The sequence below is a fragment of the Pristiophorus japonicus genome, chromosome 6, assembly GCF_044704955.1.
Source record: "Pristiophorus japonicus isolate sPriJap1 chromosome 6, sPriJap1.hap1, whole genome shotgun sequence".
NCBI classification, from domain to species: Eukaryota; Metazoa; Chordata; class Chondrichthyes; family Pristiophoridae; genus Pristiophorus; species Pristiophorus japonicus.
In genome coordinates, this window is record NC_091982.1 from 123,020,639 (window position 1) to 123,042,923 (window position 22,285).

The 22,285-nt window shown below is 50.7% G+C and overlaps 1 protein-coding gene across 1 annotated transcript in view; it reads left to right on the forward strand.

Annotated features, from left to right (window-relative positions):
- The window catches only part of LOC139266163 (sodium- and chloride-dependent neutral and basic amino acid transporter B(0+)-like), a 287,898-nt gene that overhangs the window by 57,331 nt on the left and 208,282 nt on the right, over positions 1 to 22,285 (forward strand). The window contains exons 6-8 of the mRNA XM_070884004.1: positions 7,955 to 8,093; positions 17,530 to 17,662; positions 20,210 to 20,350. Coding sequence (XP_070740105.1) covers positions 7,955 to 8,093; positions 17,530 to 17,662; positions 20,210 to 20,350 — 413 coding nt within the window. The remainder of the gene's footprint in view (positions 1 to 7,954; positions 8,094 to 17,529; positions 17,663 to 20,209; positions 20,351 to 22,285) is intronic.

Sequence of the window (22,285 nt, forward strand, 5' to 3'; positions counted from 1 at the left end):
ATGGGCAAAAATAAGGTGGTAACGGCACAAGTTAAGAAACAAAAGATGAGTCTAGATGGGGTGTGAATGGCAAAATCATCACCGGCTGCCCTGGGAAAGAGAAAAAAAAGAGGGAATTTTAGAAAAAAAGGAGGAAAGGAAATATAATTTGGACAGAGGTTATTCTCTGAAATTGTTTAACTCAATGTTGAGTTCAGATGGCTGTAAAGTGCCTAAAGGAAAGATGAGGTGCTGTACCTCGAGCTTGCGATGAGCTTCATTGGAACAGTGTAGGAGACCGAGGACAGAGAGGTCAGAGTGGGAATGGAGCGGAGAATTAAAGTGACAGGCGACCGGAAGCTCAGGGCCACACTTATGGACTGAATGGAGGTGTTTCGCAAAGCGCTCACCCAATCTACGCTTGGTCTCCCCAATGCAGAGGAGACCACATCGTGAGCAGTGAATACAGTATAATAACTTGAAAGACGTACAAGTAAATCTCAGTTTCATCGAGAAGAAGGAATCGGATAATCTATTTTTTGTTATGTTGATTGAGGGTGGGTAGCACTCTTGCCTCTGGGTCAGAAGGTTGTGGGTTCAATTCCCACTCCAGGGACTTGAGCACAAAAATCTAGGCTGACACTCCAGTGCAGTGCTGAGGGAGTGCTGCACTGTTGGAGGTGCCGTCTTTTGGATGATACGTTAAACTGAGGCCCCGTCTGCTCTCTCAGGTGGGCATAAAAGATCCCATGGCATATTTTGGAGAAGAGCAGGGGAGTTATCCGCAGTATACTGGCCAATATTTATCCCTCAGTCAACATAATAAAAACAAATTATCTGGTCATGATCACCTTGCTGTGTGTGGGAGCTTGCTGTGCACAAATTGGCTGCTGTGTTTCCCACATTACAACAGTGACTACACTCCAAAAGTACTTCATTGGCTGTAAAGTGCTTTGAGACGTCCCATGGTTGTGAAAGGCACTATATAAATACAAGTCTTTCTTTTTCCAATTTCAGTCCTGGAGACAGCACTGGAGGTCCTGGTCGCTTACTGTGTCACACAGTAAGCTCCCTGTCAACCATATATACATCACTCAACACAATGGGAACATTCCTCATGCAGCGAGAGAGTGCGTGGGTCGTGCCCAGTCCTACACACCCAAATAAATCCTCCAGCTCAGGCTGCTTAAAGGTTGGCTACAAAGGCAGTAGCCTCTGAGACATCGGTGGCTCCTTCCGCTGCCTGCGCTTGATTTCTGCATGCGCTCGGCGACGAGACTCGAGGTGCTCAGCGCCCTCCCGGATGCACTTCCTCCACTTAGGGCAGTCTTTGGCCAGGGACTTCCAGGTGGGGATGTTGCACTTTATCAAGGAGGCTTTGAAGGTGTCCTTGTAATGTTTCCTCTGCCCACCTTTGGCTCGCTTGCCGTGAAGGAGTTCCGAGTAGAGCGCTAGCTTTGGGAGTCTCGTGTCTGTCATGCGAACAATGCAGCAGTAATAACGTTATAACACCTTACCAACATTCAAGGGTTTTAGCTGAAATTGCTCCTGTCAATAACATAGGCACTTAGAAATTGCTCGAGGATAATATCATGTAGTTCACCTGCTACCATCCTGGGAGCCAGATGATACAACGATAAAGGAATGTCGATCAATCAGTCTCTATCAATGAGTCGACAACAGACCCAGACATGAGGTAAGGAAACCTCAGTGGGGGAAAGCTTTGGGAACCATGGGTCCAAAGCCCCCTGTTCCTCCCAAGCCTGTTACACTCACCACATCAGGACTCAAATTACTCATAGACTGGATCCCAAGGCTATTCCCTAAAATAAATCTACCTTCAGCAAAAAAGCTCATGTGTGTATAAAACAGCATTTTGACCGTTACATCTAAGCCAACTGTTTTGCTAAAATGAACATGAGGAATTTCTCTGCAAGAGACAGCCAGAGATATGGCAGAGGTGAGTGACAGTGTTTTACGTTAGGTGGAAATAAATTTACTGCTTTTCTGCCTGGTGTTAAAAGTGATCTGGCTGCAGGCAAACATAAGGCAAGGAAAACCGGTTCTGAATTTGGCGCTGATAACTAAACAAGACTGTGAGAGGTGCCAGGGGAAGAGTGCAGACATCCAGAACATCAGTTTATGGCCGGATAATGGCCCAGACTTTCCTGCAAAAGCGAGATCGGTGACCTGCAGTCAGAAGCAGTGTAGCCCATGGGCACTTTACCTTTCGTCTCTGTGCTCGATCAGAAATCCCATTAGCGCTTCACATCCTGACCCGAGAACACATTGGTGATTCATATATATGGGGAAACATAATTCATCGTGTAAATCGCTCACTCCATGATTTCCTCAATCCTACGCGCCGTTGAAGTTTTTCGATGCTAAAGATTCATTTTTCCAATGCCACAAGACCCCAGGAAAATCTGGGCCATTAATATCAAACAAACTAGCACAGGTCCATTTTGTGAGTAAAGATCAGCACCAACCCCTGGAGCTGAATTCCACGTGAGACTCGGGAACGCTCGGCAGGAATTACCCAGAGTGTTCTGTGATAAACATTTGTTTTCTCACTCTTCCCTTCAGGTTGTTGTTGATCTGTCCCCTCAACCTGTGAGATGTTGAAATGCCCCCTAATCTGCACATCGTGGTGAACTCCAGCCCTGGTCTGCCCCGGCAACCCCTCATCCACCTGCTCACCTTGTGTCGAGCAGTTACCAATTCATAATTTACCTCCTTATCATTACACATTTCTATCCATGTTGTTCAGCATGATCCCCATTCTGAAACTTCAACAGCCCATCCTAAAGCCTTTGTAATAGCCGCTGTACCCTCCTGTTCCTGAGAACATAAGAAATAGGAGTAGGCCATTTGGCCCCTCGAGTCTGCTCCACCATTTAATAAAATCATGGCTGATCTGATCATGGGCTCAGCTCCACTTCTCTGCCCACTCCCCATAACTCTTTATTCCCTTATCACTCAAAAATCTGTCTATCGCCGCCTTAAATATATTCAATGACCCAGCCTCCACAGCTTTCTGGGGCAGAGAGTTCCACAGATTTACAACCCTCAGGGAAGAAATTCCTCCTCAATTTTAAATGGGCGGCCCCTTATTCTAAGACTACGCCACCTAGTTTTAGTTTCCCCTATGAGTGGAAATATCTAAAATGGCTGCAACTGCCTTTCTATAGCCACTGTACCCTCCTGTTCCTAAAGCTGCTACATCTGCTTTTCTATAGCTGCTCTACCCTTCCCTTCCATAGCTTCTAAACCCACTGTAAGAATTTCAGAGGTGACACAAAACTTGGTTAGCAGCATTCCTTTGTTCTAAGCACCAGCGAGATTTAATACATTACAGTGTTTAAGCAATAATTCACAGAAGCAGAATTAAGTTTCCCGTTTTCCCTCTGGGTGGAGTGGCTAGTCCGGACAATCTGCTGTTCTTCGCTTCTCCTTCAGTAATCATTCTCCACATCCAAACTCAACAAACCTCTCCCCATGTAAGCCTCCAGGCAGCACGGTTAATTTAGTTTCTGCAGCAGTGAGTTTCTGGAGCATTGTGGGGGCCTGGTCCTGCCATGCACAGTGCTCCAGGTCTTTAGGCTGGCTTCCCACAATTCCATGCCTTTCTCAAATGCACAACTCCCTTATTTGGAACTGTCCATTTTCCCTTAAACATCCTTACCCACTGGGAACTGACACGCTACAGTTATGCCCATTGTGCTTTGTAAGCTTAATTTCTAAGAGGAGAATAAAACTATAGGTTACAACAACTCAATATTAACTTTAGTCTAATAAAGCTAATTACTGAAAGGTCATACAGGCAATTATAACACCACCCTGTCCATGTAGACATTGTTGCCAGTCTGGTTTAGATGAAGTCCTGGCCATCTGAACAACTTCAAGCCCTGCTCTAGAACAGCCAGACATTGGTTTATCTGATCAGTTCCTCCCCAACCCATGGCACGGGGAGTAATCCTGACATCACTCGCTGGGAGGTGTCGCATTTTAACCTGGAGTTGAACTCTTCTGGCTCTGTCTGCAAGACTTTCACCCGACTCTTCCTGTGTCCTTGGTTCTTATCATGACCATGACTTTTGACGGGTTACTGTCCTTCTCCAGCAGTCTTTTCACCTGTTCTGTTATACGAATTACCCCGACACTTCATTACATGGGACTTCTGGTGGTGACTGATGGGGGTGTTGGACGGAGAGTGTTGGGGCGGAGGGTGTTGGGGCGGAGGGTGTTGGGGCGGAGGGTGTTGGGGCGGAGGGTGTTGGGGCGGAGGGTGTTGGGAGGAGGGTGTTGGGAGGAGGGTGTTGGGCGGAGGGTGTTGGGGCGGAGGGTGTTGGGGCGGAGGGTGTTGGGGCGGAGGGTGTTGGGGCGGAGGGTGTTGGGAGGCGGAGGGTGCTGGGGCGGAGGGTGGTGGGCGGAGAGTGTTGTGGTGGAGGGAGTTGGACGGAGGGTGTAGGACGGAGAGTGTTGGGGCGGAGAGTGTTGGGAGGCGGAGGGTGCTGGGGCGGAGGGTAGTGGGCGGAAAGTGTTGGTTGGAGGGTGTTGTGGTGGAGGGAGTTGGGCGGAGGGTGGTGTGCGGAGGGTGTTGGGCGGAGAGTGTTGGGGCGGAGGATGTTGGGCGGAGGGTGTTGGGCGGAGGGTGTTGACGGTGTTGAGGCGGAGGGTGGTGGGGGTGTTTGGGCGGGGGGTTGTTGGGCGGAGAGTGTTGGGGCGGAGGATGTTGGGCGGAGGGTGTTGGGCGGAGGGTGTTGACAGTGTTGAGGCGGAGGGTGGTGGGGGTGTTTGGGCGGAGGGTGTTGGGCGGAGGGTGTTGACGGTGTTGAGGCGGAGGGTGGTGGGGGTGTTTGGGCGGGGGGTTGTTGGGCGGAGAGTGTTGGGGCGGAGGATGTTGGGCGGTGGGTGTTGGGCGGTGGGTGTTGGGCGGAGGGTGTTGACGGTGTTGAGGCGGAGGGTGGTGGGGGTGTTGGGGGTGTTAGGGCGGAGTGTGGTGGAGGTGTTAGGGCGGAGGGTATTGGGGTAGATGGGTGGTGGGGGTGTTGGGCGGAGGGTGTTGGGCGGAGGGTGGTGGGGGTGTTAGGGTGGAGTGTGGTGGAGGTGTTAGGGCGGAGGGTATTGGGGTAGAGGGGTGGTGGGGGTGCTGGGCGGTGGGTGTTGGGCGGAGAGTGGTGAGAGTGTTTGCGGGGGGAGTGTTGGACAGAGGGTGTTGGGCGGAGGATGCTGGGGCGGAGGGTGCTGGGGCGGATGGTGTTGAGGCGGATGGTGTTGGGGCGGAGGGCGTTGGGGCGGAGTGCGTTGGGGCGGAGTGTGTTGTGGCGGAGGGTGTTGGGCGGAGGGTGTTGTGGCGGAGGGTGTTGGGCGGAGGGTGTTGGGCGGAGGTTGGTGAGAGTGTTTTGCGGGGGGAGTTTGGACAGAGGGTGCTGGGGCGGATGGTGTTGAGGCGGATGGTGTTGAGGCGGAGGGTGTTGGGGCGGAGGGTGTTGGGGTGGAGGGTGTTGGGGTGGAGGGTGTTGGGGCGGAGGGTGTTGGGCGGAGGGTGTTGGGCGGAGGGTGGTGAGAGTTTAGGGTGGAGGTCGTTGGGCAGAGGGCGTTGGTGCGGAGGGCGTTGGTGCGGAGGGCGTTGGGCGGAGGGTGTTGGGGCAGAGGGTGGTATGTAGAGGGTGGTGGGCGGGGAGGGTGTTGGGCAGAGGGGAGGGTGGTGGGCAGAGGGTGTTGGGCAGAGGGTGGTGAGGGTGTTGGGCGGATGGTGTTGGGTGGAGGGTGTTGGGCGGGGAGGGTGTTGGGCAGAGGGTGTTGAGGGTGTTGGGTGGAGGGTGTTAGGCGGAGGGTGTTGGGGTGGTGTGTGGTGAGGGTGTTGGGCGGATGGTGTTGGGTGGAGTGTGTTGGGCGGGGAGGGTGTTGGGCAGAGGGTGTTGAGGGTGTTGGGTGGAGGGTGTTGGGGTGGAGTGTGGTGAGGGTGTTGGGCGGAGGGTGTTGGGTGGAGGGTGTTGGGCGGGGAGGGTGTTGGGCAGAGGGTGTTGGGGTGGAGTGTGGTGAGGGTGTTGGGTGGAGGGTGTTGGGCAGAGGGTGTTGGGTGGAGGGTGTTGGGTGGAGGGTGTTGGGCGGGGAGGGTGTTGGGCAGAGGGTGTTGGGGTGGAGTGTGGTGAGGGTGTTGGGTGGAGGGTGTTGGGCAGAGGGTGTTGGGCGGAGGGTGTTGGGGTGGAGTGTGGTGAGGGTGTTGGGTGGAGGGTGTTGGGGTGGAGTGTGGTGAGGGTGTTGGGTGGAGGGTGTTGGGCAGAGGGTGTTGGGCGGAGGGTGTTGGGGTGGAGTGTGGTGAGGGTGTTGGGTGGAGGGTGTTGGGACGGAGGGTGGTGAGGGTGTTGGGCGGATGGTGTTGGGTGGAGGGTGTTGGGCGGAGGGTGTTGGGCGGGGAGGGTGTTGGGCAGAGGGTGTTGGGCAGAGGGTGTTGAGGGTGTTGGGTGGAGGGTGTTGGGCGGAGGGTATTGGGACGGAGGGTGATGAGGGTGTTGGGCGGGGGAGGTGTTGGGGCGGAGAGTGGTGTTTGGCAGATGGTGATGGTGCTCCTTGGGTTTGGGAGCGTTGCCTGTGGGTTTGCGTTATTCTAAAGGACTTCCTGCTCATGAGCTGGCACTCAGTGAGGGTTTGAGACAGGATTGTGCTGGTGTTCCAGTGCTGGACTTTTTGCCCTACTGGGAGGGGGAGGGCAGGGTATTTGTTGCTATCCTATTTGGTAAGGTGTGGGGTTTGGGGGGGCGGTGTGGATAACTCGATGTTGTTTGATATTTCTGTTCACTGGCAGGTGGATGGAAGCTGTTTGATCTTCGAGGTTAGGTTTACTTTCTGGGTAAGGGATGTGGGGCGCGGGGCGCCGGCGAAATTTGGTCGCGCCTCAGTTGGGACGGTGTCCCGGGCCGAGCAGTACATTTTGCACTGGCAAATGGTTTGCGTTTGCCGCAGCCAAATTAATCAGCTGGACCCAGAGTTTGGAGCGGGGCGCTAAGGGAGGCGAGGCACGTTCTGTTTGGGTGCTAGGCCGGCTGAGCAAGAGACAATCCCGAGCTAAACAGTCGACCTCGGAACACCTTCACACAGGCCTGGAGGAAGAAAAAACAATGCATGGCCTACGCCAGCACAACATAAATCGCAACTATAAAACAATCACACTTACCTGAGGTGGACATTATTTACCTTACTGCAGTCGCTACAGCTTGGAAAGCCCGCTTTCACAGACGGTCCCACCGGGGGGCGCTACTAAACATCAAGCTGCTGTCGGAACCAGGGGCGTTGCACACCGGCTCCGATTGCTGGTAACTGGGGAGATGCAGAGTGTACAGTCCCTGTGGAAATGGCTCCGATTACTGGTAACTGGGGAGAGGCAGAGTGTACAGTCCCTGTGGAAATGGGTCCGATTACTGGTAACTGGGGAGAGGCAGAGTGTACAGTCCCTGTGGAAATGGGTCCGATTACTGGTAACTGGGGAGAGGCAGAGTGTACAGTCCCTGTGGAAATGGGTCCGATTACTGGTAACTGGGGAGAGGCAGAGTGTACAGTCTCTGTGGAAATGGGTCCGATTACTGGTAACTGGGGAGAGGCAGAGTGTACAGTCCCTGTGGAAATGGGTCCGATTACTGGTAACTGGGGAGAGGCAGAGTGTGCAGTCCCTGTGGAAATGGCTCCAATTACTGGTAACTGGGGAGAGGCAGAGTGTACAGTCCCTGTGGAAATGGCTCCAATTACTGGTAACTGGGGAGAGGCACAGTGTACAGTCCCTGTGGAAATGGGTCCAATTACTGGTAACTGGGGAGAGGCACAGTACAGTCCCTATGGTGCTCAGCTTCACCATTCTCATCACATTCATTCACTAAATATTCCTCAGCTGAAAGTTATACTCGTATCCTGGTTTTTATTGTAACTCGACGTGACCAATGAAACTTGCTTCTAAAACATTTTCCACATTTTCCAGATCCACTCTGCAATCTCACTCTGGATGGTGGATATTTTGAAATAGTTAACACAACATGGCTGCAGGCAAACAATGAAACTTGCACGAATGGATCAGAAATCTACGTTCCTTACCAGGGTCCAAGTGAGCAATACTGGGAGTAAGTAAATTGCTACAGATAGCTGCACCTATACCCTGCACAGCTGTACCAGTAGCTTCCTGTTGGGAAGGTCCGTTGAGTGAATGTCCTGTTTAATGAGTGAAAAGCTGTTTGATTTAGATAGAGGGATTATTCATATCATACGTCTGAGACAAAGTAACATCACAACAGGGGCCCTTCCATTGGTTAACAGCGCCCTGGTTTCTAACACTGCAGGTTCGCTTTAATAAAGGTTTATAAAACATTTTATTTTTGTGTGTCACATTCTTGTCTAATTTTGAAAAATGGGTAACATTTTGATTACTTGGCATAAACATATATACATATATGTATAGGCATGCTTGCTAAATTCACCATCAGAGAATGATATCTGAGCTAGCTGCATAAACTCATGACCTGTAAACACACAATTTAGCCACCAGGTGGTGCTGTAACATCTATCCACACCAAATCATGAAAAATTCTTTCGGAAACATTGTCAGCCAGAAATTTCCTTGTTTGTAGCTTCTTAAGGGTTCTGTTTATTTTGCGCAAAAACAGCTGTGCTTACTGTGATATTGTATGAGTGGAGTACACATTACAAAGTGCAATCCCAGGGACGTGCTCTCCTAACCTCTGAGTCAGAAGGTTGTGGGTTCAAGTCCCACTCCAGGGACTTGAGCACATAAATCCAGGCTGACACTCCAGTGCAGTGCTGAGGGAGTGCCGCACTGCCAGAAGTGCCATCTTTTGGATGAGACATTAAACCGAGGACCTGTCTGCTCTCTCAGGTGGGTGGAAAAGATCCCATGGCTCTATTTTGAAGAAGAACAGGGGGGTTATCCCTGGTGTCCTGACCAATATTTATCCCTCAATCAACATAACAAAAGCAGATTATCTGGTCATTATCACATTGCTGTTTGTGGGAGCTTGCTGTGTGCAAATTGGCTGCATTTCTCACATTACAACAGTGACTACACTCCAAAAGTACTTTATTGGCTGTAAAGCGCTTTGAGACATGGGTGGTTGTGAAAGATGCTATATAAATGCAAGTCTTTCTTTCTTTCATTCAGAAAGACAGTGTCACTGCTCTCATTTCAATAGTGTACGGCAACTGAAGTAATGTGCTTTTTCATTCTTTTTTATTAATTCACGGCAAGGCCAGCATTTATTGCCCAAGGTAGTGGTGACTCACCTTGAATACAACCGAGTGTCTCGCTGAACCATTTCAGGGGCAGTTAAGAGTCAACCGCATTGCTGTGGGTCTGGAGTCACATGTAGGACAGACCGGGTAAGGACGGCATATTTCCTTCCCTAAAGGATATTAGTGAATCAAATGGGTTTTTACGACAATCTGGTAGTTTCTGGCACTAGTTTTTTATTCCAGATTTATTAAATGTAATTTAAATTCCCCAGCTGCCGTGCTGGGCGTTTGAACGCGTTAGTCCAGGCCTCTGGATTACTAGTTCAGTAACATAACCACCATGCTACCTGTTATAGAGCTCCACCTAGTGGCCCCAACCGGCGTGAGAACACCAGCGGCAGGCCGGGGCCATAAAAGGAGCGGCAAGCGGCTGGCTCGGAAGCAGCGTGGAGGCCCCGGGGAGCAGGGGGGAGGCCTCGGGGAGCAGGGGGAGGCTTCGGGGAGCAGGGGGAGGCTTCGGGGAGCAGGGGAGAGGCCTCGGGGAGCAGGGGGGAGGTTTGGGGAGCAGGGGGGAGGCCTTGGCGAGCAGCGTGGAGGCCCCGGGGAGCAGGGGGGAGGCCTCGGGGAGCAGGGGGGAGGCTTCGGGGAGCTGGGGTAAGGCCTCGGGGAGCAGTGTGGGGGCCTTGGGGGGCAGGGGGGAGGCCTCGGGGGAGGGGCAAGGGGGAGGCCTCAGGGAGCAGGGCCTCAGGGAGCAATGTAGAGGCCTCAGGGAGCAGGGGGGAGGCCTCGGGGAGCAGGGGGGAGGCCTCGGGGAGCAGGGGGGAGGCCTCGGGGAGCAACGGGGAGGCCTCAGGGAGCAGGGGGGAGGCCTCGGGGAGCAGGGGGGAGGCCTCGGGGAGCAGGGGAGGAGGCCTCAGGGAGCAACGTGGAGGCATACTACAGGGAGCAGCATGCACAGCGACGGCAGCGAAGAGTGACGTCAGCAAGGTCTAGGTCGGTGATTGGAGCGTGGGCTGATACAGCAGGAGCGGTGAGAGATTGTGGTTGGATGTGATCGGGGCCCAGGAGAGGGGTGAGTTCGGGGCCAGGGGCCAGGGGCAGCACGGGCCAGCCCACACTGCGATACGTGTGCGCCCTAGGTCCGTGCAGCAGAGCAGGTCTCCAGTCGTCTTGGTTAACCCTTGCCACTGGACCAAGACCTCGCTCTGTCAAGCCCATGTGGTGGCTGATGTGTAATGGTCACCACATGTTAAAAAAATCCACGCACAGGCATCTTCCACCCTAGAGCATGTAGGTCCTTCATTTAAACACCTGTGAATTCATCCTTTTTTGGCATGGAAGCAAGTCATCCTCGTTTCGAGGGACTGCCTATGACTGACTACCTAGTGGACTATTGATATAATGCAACTACTGATATATGAACAATAAAAGGTCATGTGGCAAGGTCACATGATGACAGTTTGTGTTGAGGAGCCATCTTATCGAGTGCGCTGTTCCTGATCTCTGTAAAGATATCACACTACTCTTTCCCATTTGTCAAGCAACAACAAAGGAACCAACACAGAAACTTGATGTCATAGGAGATCCCAATTTGAAAAGGGGCGCATCAGAGGAGTCAGTTTTCTGCATTGATGCTCATATTTTACACTTTGATATTAAGTGAGATCTTAGAAATACACAATCACTTGGGATGTGGGGTGTTGTGGGAGGGGAGGTCACGATTAAGCTGAATTCTCAGTTGCATCTTTAAATCTTGGTTTCAAAGAAACATATTCTGAAGGGGAGGTGCTCTCTGCTGCTTCAGGCTGCGAGGGTGACCTGAATCTGCCGTTCACCATCTAAACAGAATATTACCCCTCAGATTTTAACTAATTCATTTAATTTAGGCTGCTATTCCATATATATTGTATATTAAAATCTGCAAAAACCTGAAATAAAATCTATAGCGTTATACTGACCATCGCGTATAGTGGTCAAATCATATTCACACAGACACGCCTGCTATAACTGCCGGCGATCCCTTTTTAAAAATGTATTCTCGCAATGTGGACATCGATGACAAGGCCAGCATTTATTGCCTATCCTTAATTGCCTTTGAGAAGATGGTGGTGAGCTGCCTTCTTGAACCGCTGCAGTCCGTGTGGTGAAGGTGCTCCCACAGTGCTGTTAGGGAGGGAGTTCCAGGATGTTGACCTAGTGACGATGAAGGAACGGCCGATATATTTCCAAGTCAGGATTGTGTGTGACTTGGAGGGGAACGTGGAGGTGGTGGTTTTCCCATGCGCCTGCTGCCCTTGTCCTTCTAGGTGGTAGAGGTCGGGGGTTTGGAAGGTGCTGCCAAAGAAGCCTTGGCGAGTTGCTGCAGTGCATCTTGTAGATGGTACACACTGCAGCCACGGTGCGCCGGTGGTGGAGGAAGTGAATGTTTAAGGTGGTGGATGGGGTGCCAATCAAGCGGGCTGCTTTGTCCTGGATGATGTTGAGCTTCTTGAGTATTGTGGGAGCTGCACTCATCCAGGCAAGTGGAGAGTGTTCCATCAGACTCCTGACTTGAGCCCTGTAGATGGTGGAAAGGCTTTGGGGAGTCAGGAGGTGAGACACTCACCACAGAATACCCAGCCTCTGACTTGCTCTTGTTGCCACAATATTTATGTGGCTGGTCCAGTTAAGTTTCTGGTCAATGGTGACCCCTAGGATGTTGATGGTGGGGGATTCGATAATAGCAATTGTTATGTTTAAAATAACTCACAAGACTTAAGCTCAAACTGTTGTGACCTTGGTCTCTTTATTGTAACTCCAGAGTGAGGAGGCAGCATGGTAGACTGCCTTTTATATCTGCTTGCCCGGGGTGTGCAGGTGACCCTTGGGCCTTCCACAGGTGCGCCTCCTGGTGGCAAGTCTTACACATTGGTAATGTTTACATACATAACATCATTCCCTCCCAAAGTCTTATGTACAAGTTATTTACAAGTTGAGGCGATCCGGGGCTCTGCGTTCCCGGGTTGATTGCCTGAGTTGAAGTCCTGGCATGGGTGAGTCGGTCGGATCATTGCTGCACTGCGGTGTGGCTGGTCTGATCGGACTGCAGGCATGGTGGGTACATCCTCATGGTTGACCGCGAGGTTGATTGCTGGTTGGGTGTGTTTGGGTGGATCAATGATGGTAATGTCCTCTTCAAACTGTTCTTGGTTGTCAGTGAACCGCAGTTTGGTCTGATCCAAGTGCTTTCCGCATGTTTGTCCGTTCAAAAGTTTGACAACAAACACTCTATTCCCCCCCTTGGCTAACGCAGTGCCAGCAACCCATTTGGGACCATGACCATAATTAAGAACAAACACAGGGTCATTAACTTCAATGTCGCATGATACAGCCGTGTGATCGTGGTACATGTTATGCCGGTGACGCCGGGTTTCTATATGATCATTGAGATCCGGGTGGACTTAGGAGAGCCTGGTTTTGAGTGCTCTCTTCATTAACAATTCTGCAGGGGGAACCCCAGTAAGTGAGTGGGGTCGCGTGCGGTAGCTGAGCAGAATCCAAGATAGCCAGGTCTGCAGGGAACCATCCGTCACGAGTTTTAGGCTATGCTTGATGGTTTGGACTGCCCATTCCACTTGACCATTGGATGCGGGCTTAAACGGCGCAGATCTGACATGCTTGATGCCATTGCGGGTCACGAACTCGTTGAATTCCGAGCTGGTGAAGCATGGTCCATTGTCACTAACAAGGATGTCGGGCAAACCATGGGTGGTGAACATGGCCCGGAGGTTTTCAATGGTGGCAGTGGACTTACATGATGACATTATTGTACATTCAATCCATTTAGGATAAGCGTTCACTGCTACTAGGAACATCTTTCTTAGAAAGGGGCCAGCAAAATCTACATGGACCCTTGACCACGCTTTGGAGGGCCATGATCACAGACTCCCTTGGTGCATTGCTCAACTGTGAGCAAGTGTTGCATTGGTGTACGCATGACTCCAATTCCGAGTCCATGCCGGGACACCAAACATGCAACCTGGCGATAGCCTTCATTGTGATTATGCCTGAGTGGGTACTGTGAAGGTCGCGTATAAATGTTTCCCTGCCTTTTTTGGCAAAATTACATGATTCCCCCATAGGAGGCAGTCTGAGTGGATGGACATTTTGTCCTTGCATCGGTGGAACGGCTTAATTTCGTCTTGTATTTCCCCTGGGACCGCCAAGCAACTCTCATTGAGGACACAGCTTTTTGCTAATGATAGCACCTGGTCCTGGCTAGTCCAGGTCCTGATCTAGCAAGCCGTGACGGGTGACCACTTGCTCTCAAAAGCATCCATTACAAGGAGCAAGTCTGTGGGTTGAGCCATTTCCACCCCGGTAGTGGGCAATGGTAGCCAACTGGGGGTATCCGCATAGTTCTCCGTGCCTGGTCTGTGGCGGATTACATAATCATACCCAGATAGCATTAGTGCCCATCTTTGGATACGGGATGAAGCATTGGTGTTAATACCTTTGCTTTCTGAGAACAACAAAATGAGTGGCTTGTGGTTGGTTTCGAGCTCGAACCGGAGCCCAAATAGTTATTGGTGCATTTTCTTAACCCCGTATACACATGCTAATGCTTTTTCAAACATACTGTAGATTCTTTCAACCTTAGATAAGCTTCTGGACGCATATGCAACCGATTGCAGTTTGCCTGACCCATTGGCTTGCTGTAACACACACGGGTCAAAAATACAAGTAACTTGTTGGAACATAGCAGGTTTCTGGCCTTGTTAAAGGCTGTCTCTTGAGCTTTACCCCAATCCCAGTCGTCACCCTTGCGTAGCAATAAATGCAATGGTTCCAGAAAAGTGCTCAACCATGGTAGAAAGCTACCAAAGTAGTTGAGGAGTCCCAGGAATGAACGCAGCTCCGTCACATTCTGTGATCTGGGTGCATTCTTGATGTCCTCCGGCTTGAAGTCCGTGGGTCAGATGCCGTCCGCCGCAATCTTTCACCCCAGAAATTCGACCTCTGGCACCAGGAAAACACACTTGGAGCATTTCAACCTGAGTCCCACTCTGTCCAGTCGCTTGAGAACCTCTTCCAGGTTCGGTGGTGTTGCAGCTAGTGATCAAGGTGTCGTCTTGGAACACCATGGTGCGTGGAACCGATTTCAGCAGATTCTCCATGATCCTCTGGAAGATGGCCACCGCCAAACAAATCCCAAAGGGGTATCTGTGATAGATGAACAGTCCTCTGTGCGTGTTGATGCATATCAATTTTTTCGAAGGTTCAGCCAGCTCCTTTGTCATGTAAGCAGAGGTTAGATCCAGCTTGGTGAATGACTTCCCCCCTGCTAGCGTTGCAAACAGGTAATCTGCTTTGGGTAGTAGGTGCTGGTCCTGTAACGAGACTCGGTTGATCGTTACCTTGCAGTCCCTGCAGATTCTGACCGTCCTATCGCTCTTCAACACCGGAACAAATGGACTGGCCCACTCGTTGAACTCAACTGGCGATATGATCCCCTCTCGTTGAAGTCTGTCCAGTTCGATCTCGACTTTCGCTCTCATTATGTATGGAACTGCTCGGGCCTTGTGATGAACGGGTCATGCATCAGGGTCTAAATGGATCTGCACTTTGGTACCTGTGAAGTTGCCGATGCCTGACTCGAATAACGACGGGAATTTGTTTAGCCCTTGGGCGCACGAGGTGTCATCCTCCGAAGACAATGCTTTGATGTCATCCCAGTTCCATCGGATCTTTCCTAGCCAGCTTCTGCCAAACAGCATTAGGCCATCGCCTGGTACAATCCATAGTGGTAAATCATGTACAGCTCCATCGTACGATATCTTCACTGCCGCACTGCCAATGACTGGTATGAGCAGTAAGTGCGCAGCTTTGTGTGGATCGGACTTAGTTTTGGCCTTTGTGCCTTTTTGCCCCACAGTTTCTCAAAAGCCTTCTGGCTCATAATTGAGTGACTCACCCTCGTGTCCAATTCCATGGAAACTGGAATGCCATTTAATTTGACATTTAACGTTATCGGAGGGCTTTTGGTGGTGAAGGTGTGTACCCCAGACACTTCCTCTTCAGCCTTGGGTTGAGTTGCCTCTCTTACTCGTTCAGCATGATCCACGCTGGATCGGTCATCTTCTGCCGACTCTGCCATGGGTGAGTCGCAACACGCCTGCACATTCGCTGGAGTTGCCCAATTGTTCCACAGCCCTTGCACACGTAGTGCTTGAATCGACTCTGATTGGCTCAATGATTATCCCCGCAGTGCCAACATGGTGCTAATGGATTCGCATTCACGCCCCACGGTGGACTCTGAGTCATCCTAGTTCTGATCTCTGCGGGCGTGTAGGCCCTGCCATGTACAGTTCTGGCTGCTGAAGGCATTATTTTATGCACAGTACTTACCGGTGAGTTCCGATGCTCCAATGATATCTGTTTAGTGTTATCGTTCGTGGACATAAAAGCCTGGACTATCGGGATGGCCTTACTCAGATCTAAGGATTCGGCAGACAGCAGTTTGCGAAGAATGACCTCATGGCCAATTCCAAGCACGAAAAAGTCCCACAACACTTTCCCCAAAAATCCAGCAAATACGCACGGTCCCACAAGGCGTCTTCGGTCGGCGACATAGCTCGCCACATCCTGGCCCTCGGAGCGATGGTGCATATAAAAGTGATACCTGGCCATCAAGATCCTCTCCTTCGGCTTGAGGTGTTCCCGAACCAGCCTGCACAACTCTTCATATGTTTTGTCTGTTGGTTTCTTCGGTGCTAGCCACATATGATGAGGTCACATATCGTGGATCTGCCATCGGTGAGAAGAATTGCCCTGCGCTTGATTGCGGTTTCTTCCTTTTCCAGCTCGTTGGCCACAAAGTATTGGTCAAGACGCTCAACGAAGGCTTCCCAATCATCACCCTCAACAAATCTCCCAAGAATACCAACGGCAGCCACAGCTGCGTGAAAGTTCGTGATCTGTTACTCGTCACCAATTGTTATGTTTAGAATAACTCTACAAGGCTGTATATCTTAATCTCAAACTGTTGTGACCTTGGTCTCTTTATTGTAACTCCAGAGTGAGGAGGCAGCGTGGTAGACTGCCTTTTATACCTGCTTGCCCAGGGTGTGCAGGTGACCCTTGGGTCTCCCACAGGTGCGCTCCCTGGTGACAAGTCTTACACATTAGTAATGTTTACATACATAACAGTAATGTCGTTGAATGTCAAGGGGCGGTGGTTAGACTCTCGTTGTTGAAGGTAATCATTGCCTGGCACTTGTGTGGCGCAAATGTTGCTTGCCACTTATAAGCCCCAGCCTGAATGTCGTCCACATCTTGCTGCATGCAGGCATGGACTGCTTCATTATATGAGGAGTTGTACAATAACTTCTATTTATATAGCGCCTTTAACATAGTAAAATGTCCCAAGGCACTTCACAGGAGCGTAATCAAACAAATTTTGGCACCGAGCCTCATAATAGCGCCTTTCACGACAACCGGACATCTCAAAGCACTTTACAGCCAATTATAGTGTATGAATAAAGAGTCTGACCAGATACTGTGAGCTCAAAGTAAAGTGTGACCATAGTCTTTTATTACAGATCTCCAGAGTGCCTCTTGAGCCTGTGAGGTCTCCTTAAATACAGGTGCTCCCAAGGGATTATGGGATCCATTGGGACTCCAGGGGATGAGCCCTCTGGTGGTTAAACAAGGTATTTACAGGTTACATATATAACACCAACGAAGTACTTTTGGAGTGTAGTCACTGTTGTAATGTAGGAAACACGACAGCCAATTGCATACAGCAAGCTCCCACAAACAGCAATGTGATAATGCCCAGTTAATCTGTTTTTTTGTTGTGTTGATTGAGGGATAAATATTGGCCAGGACAACCGGGGATAGCTCCCCTGCTCTTCTTCGAAATAGTGCCATGGGATCTTTTACGTCCACTTGAGAAGGCAGACGGGGCCTCGGTTTAACGTCTCATCTGAAAGACAGCACATCTGACAGTGTAGATTTTGTGCAAACATACAAAAATGATGAGCAGGGAACGTCAAGCCTGCCTCACACCATGATGCTGGAGCATCAGGACTAAATACTTCCAAGCTCACTGTATCACCTGCAAAGGTCACTGCATCACCCGCAAAGGTCACTGCATCACCCGCAAAGGTCACTGCATCACCCGCAAAGGTCCCTGTATCGCCCACCAAGGTCCCTGTATCACCCTAAGATCACTGTATCACCCACCATGTCTATATGTATTTCATGTACCAGTAACAGTGGTTAATGATTATTGTCCTTACTTAAGATGTTTCCTGTTGTCATTTGATTTAGTAAAGTGGCTTTGCGCCGTACAAGTTCAATGGATGAGACTGGGGAGATAGTCTGGTATTTAGCCCTCTGTCTGCTTCTGGCCTGGCTGATCATTGGGACAGCGCTATCTAAAGGAATCAAATCTTCAGGAAAGGTAACATGATTGGTTCTGAACACTGGTAAGAAAATGCAGATTCCTACCTATAATTTAAAACTAGTTTTTAAGTGAGTTAGTTTATCGTACAAGTGATGTTAATAGTGTTTGCTCAGGAATGTTGGAGATCCATAATCCATGAGGACCACGGGCCCGGGTGATAGTTAACGATCTCGCTCATAAGGGAAAGAACAGCTGCAGTTCACCCAAACGGATCATAGATACCCTAATGTCAAGGTGATTGAGGCCATTCAGCCCATCCAGCCATCCACAGTCACAGCATCTATCTGATATCATAAGCCTCCACCACCTGACCCAGGAGACCATGCCTGCTGCTAACCTGCACAAAGAAATGCTCCTGAAATCAGCCCGGAACTTGCTGTTTGCCAGGTTTTGCTCACGTCTCTTAGTTCAACAACAAGAAAGAATTGAACAAAAGCAAAATATGCAGGCGCTGGAAATCTGAAATAAAAACAGAACATTGCGACAATGCTCAGCAGGTCAGGCAGCAACTGTGGAAACGGTTGATCTTGCAGCTCGATGACCTTTCATCACAACTGGCAGATGTTGGAGATGAACTGCTTTTAAGCAAGTACAGAGCCAGGGAAAGGGGTGGGCAAGGGAAGAACGAAAGGGGGAGCTCTGTGATCAGGTGGAAGGCAGGAGCGATTAACTGACAAAAGGGATGATGGTGCAAAGCAACAAGGGGCGGTATTGAGACAAATGTAGAAAAAAGAGAAGAAGCTGGATTGGCAAGGAGTGGGGTTCTCGAGGGTTAGTACTGGGGCTGTTGCTGTTCATAATGTGCGTAATCGGGTCAGGAGCGAAACCTCCACATTTGCAAATGATGCCTAACTGGGAGCAGCCACAAAGATCACAGAACAATCTGATCAGATACACAAGTACCTGACAGATTGGAGCTGGACAGAAGTCAATTAATATGAACATATCTAAAATCATGAGATTGCAAAAGGACAATAAGCAGTGACAACGTAAGCTAAATGTTACCTGTTGGAGAGGCCCGGTCCTGAAATCGGCATGGTCCGGCCTGCAAGACCATCAACTGCTACAGGAGAGCAACGGCTGACTGCAGTGCAGGCAGGTGCAGCAGGAGTGGCAAGGTCGGGGCGAAGGAGCAGCAAGAGTTCGTAGAGGGATGTGATTGGGGCCCAGGAGAGGCGCGAGTTTGGGGCCCAGAAGAGGTGAGGGCCCAGGGGCATCACGGGCCAGCCCACACTGCGATATGTGTGCGCGCTAGGTCCGTGCAACAGAGCAGGTCTCCAGTCGTCCTGGTTAAGCCTTGCCACTGGACCAAGACCTAGCTCTGTCAAGCCCGTGTGGTGGCTGGTGTAAAAAAATCCACGCACAGGTATCTTCCACCCTTCAAGATGTAGCTCGGGATCAGGAATATTAGATCCTTCATTGAAACACATGTGAACTCATCCCTTTTCGGCGTGGAAACACGTCATCCTCGATGCGGGGGACTGCCGATGATGATGATGATGACGGTATCATTGCACAAGGCGCGGCCCAGGGGAGGATCTGGGAGTACAGGTGGATAGATGACTGAAGCCATCAGCACAGTGGGTGACAGCAGGAGAAAGCACACACAGATTCTTGGGCTGTATAGAGCACAAGTCTCAGGTCATGATTCTGTGCTTATATAGAGCATTGACACCGCCCCATTTGGAGCACTGGGGTTTGTAAAGCCAGGATGCAGCAAAGGCAATTAAATTATGAGCTGGGATTAGGCGCCTGACCGACGAGGAAGGCTCCAGAAGCTGGGGATATTTACAATGGAGAACAGAAAGCTCGGTATGATCTTGAAGCAAGGTCCTCAATGGCGTAGACGAGATAAATGTCAATGGGAGTGAAATTCAGCTTTAGCACTGGCACACAGCAGGCAGAAAAGGCTTGGCTACACATTATACACCCCACCTTGCTCTTCATTCACACCAGGGAAAGGACATAGAGCGAGGGGTGGCTGATCCACGACCATTCTTTCTGCCCGTGCAAGGTTGTACTTCACCCCCTCCCCTTATGTTTTATATACTCCTATGGTCTACAGTAAGAGGGTTAACCGTAAGCCTTAACCTGAGAAGTGGACGGGTGAAAAGATATTTTCATTGTAACTACTTTACAAAGAGGGTGGTGAGTGTATGGAGTGAAAATGCTGAGGGGAGCAGCGAGGGCTGAATGTATCAGCAAATTCAAGAGAGAGTTGGACAAGTACCTTAAGAGGGGAGTATGAGAGGGAATCGCAAGATATCTTAGACCTTGACACTGGTCAAATGGGCTACCATGGTCTTCTTCAGGCCTCTACATTCCCATGTTCCCTGAATATGAGCTGCAAATCAGTTTGAATAATATTTAGATTCAATTACAATATGCTGCTTTGTATTAAATACACCCTGTGTGTAGCTATCATTCCCCTATAGTCTGCTGCTTTGATTACAATCCTATCCATTTTCTAATCAATTGGATTCAATACTGTAAATGTTATACCAGCAATACAGGAAGATCTAACAATCTACTCTCCATGGTCAGGTGGTTTATTTCACTGCGACGTTCCCCTATGTGGTTCTCACTATACTTCTGATCCGAGGAGTTACCCTGGACGGAGCCTATAAAGGAATTGCATTCTACATCGGAAGCCAGTCAGACTTCTCAAAACTGGCTGATGCTGAGGTAAACACAGCCGGATAATCAATTTCAACTACATTTCTCAGTTGAATTGTTTTACTTGAAGGGGTTGCAATCGGGTCGGGCTGTTTTTGAGGCGGTGTCCCGGCCTGAGGTCTAGTTTTAGCTCCAGGCGTTCGGTGCAGCCTCAAACTGCCAAGTTCAGTTTTAATGCCCATGGTGAGAGAGCAGCGCCAAAAGGTGGCATTGCACACTCATCCTCAAGCACCAACAGGGCCGGGAGCTCAGGGGGCCCACTCAATCTCACGGCGGGAGGCTGCCGGCATGCGACCTGGGAAAACAGAAAGAGAAAAAAGACAAAACTTCTCTGACCCACACACACACACTTCCCCACTGTTGCAACTAAAGGAATAATTGCAGAAATAAATAAAGGAAAAAACTTATCTTGCTCTCTGGGCGATGCCACCCGCAATGTACGCACCACTGTTTGCTGGCTGTACGAACGCCTGACAGGAAGGCTGCCCTAGAGACCAAATATCACGGGAACGGCCAGAAGGGGGCGTTGCATGCTGGATGGCGTTAGAGGGCGCACATTGTCTCTTGGCGCCTCTCATCATCATCATAGGCAGTCCCTCGGGGTCGAGGATGACTTGCTTCCACACTAAAAATAAATTCTCAGGTGACTGAGGAGCCCAATGCGGGACTTTGTCTCTGTCACAGGTGGGGCAGATGGTGGTTGGAGGGACGGGTGAGTGGGGAGCCTGGGTTGTTGTGCGTTCTATGCTTGGTTTCCACGTGCTCCCGGCGATGAGACTCGAGGTGCTTGGCGCCTTCCCGGATGCTCATCCTCTACTTTGGGCGGTCTTGGACCAGGAATTCCCGGGTGTCGGTGGGGATGTTGTACTTTGTCAAAGAGGCTTTGAGGGTGGCCTTGAAGCATTTCCTCTGCCCACCTGAGGCTCGCTTGCCGTGTCGAATCTCCGAGTAGAGCGTTTGTTTTGGGGGTCTCGTGTCAGGCATACGGACAATGTGGCCTGCTTAACGGATCGAGCCTGGTCAGTGCTTCAATGCTGGGGATGTTGGCCTGAGCGAGTACACTGACGTTGGTGCACCTATCCTGCCAATGGATTTGCAGGATTTTGCGGAGTTAGCGCTGGTGGCACTTCTCCAGCATTTTGAGGTGCCTGCTGTATATAGACCGTGTCTCTGAGCCATATAAGAGGCCGGGTATCACCACTGCTCTGTAGACCATGAGCTTGGTGTCGGATTTGAGGTCCTGGTCTTCAAAAACTCGCTTCCTCAAGCGACTGAAGGCTGCACTGGCACACTGAGGTGGTGTTAGACCTTGTCGTCGATGTCTACTCTTGCTGATAGTAGGCTCCCAAGGTATGGAAAATGGTCCACGTTGTCCAAGACCGGTTGGGGGAGGGCAGTGCTGTGTGGCGGGGACAGGTTGGTAGAGCCCACGATGATATGCAAGCCGTGATCCTGACCAACGGATCCATCACAGACCCAATCCACGTCCGGACTGGGGTCAAGCAGGGCTGTGCCATCGCACCAACCATCTTCTCGATTTTCATTGCTGCAATAGTCGATCTCACCCTCAGCAAGCTCCCCGCTGGAGTGTAGTTAAATTACAGACAAACGGGAATCTGTTCAACCTCCACCGCCTCCAGACCAAGTCCAAGGTCGTCCCATCCTCTGTCATTGAACTACAGTCTCAGACGACGCTTGCATCTGCGCACACTTGGAGGCCGACCCCCAAGCCATCATCAACACCTTCACCGAGGCATATGAGAGCATGGCCTTACACTTGGCGCCTCGACCAAAGACCCAACTGAATGTCTCCGGGGGTGTGGATGGCGCTTACCACCGACGGTGGGCCTTTTCCGCCCGTTTGCCGTCTCCCGCCGGCAGTAATGGACAGCGTAAAAAAACAAATTTCAACCCCTAAGTTTCATCTTTGTCGTAATCTGTCAA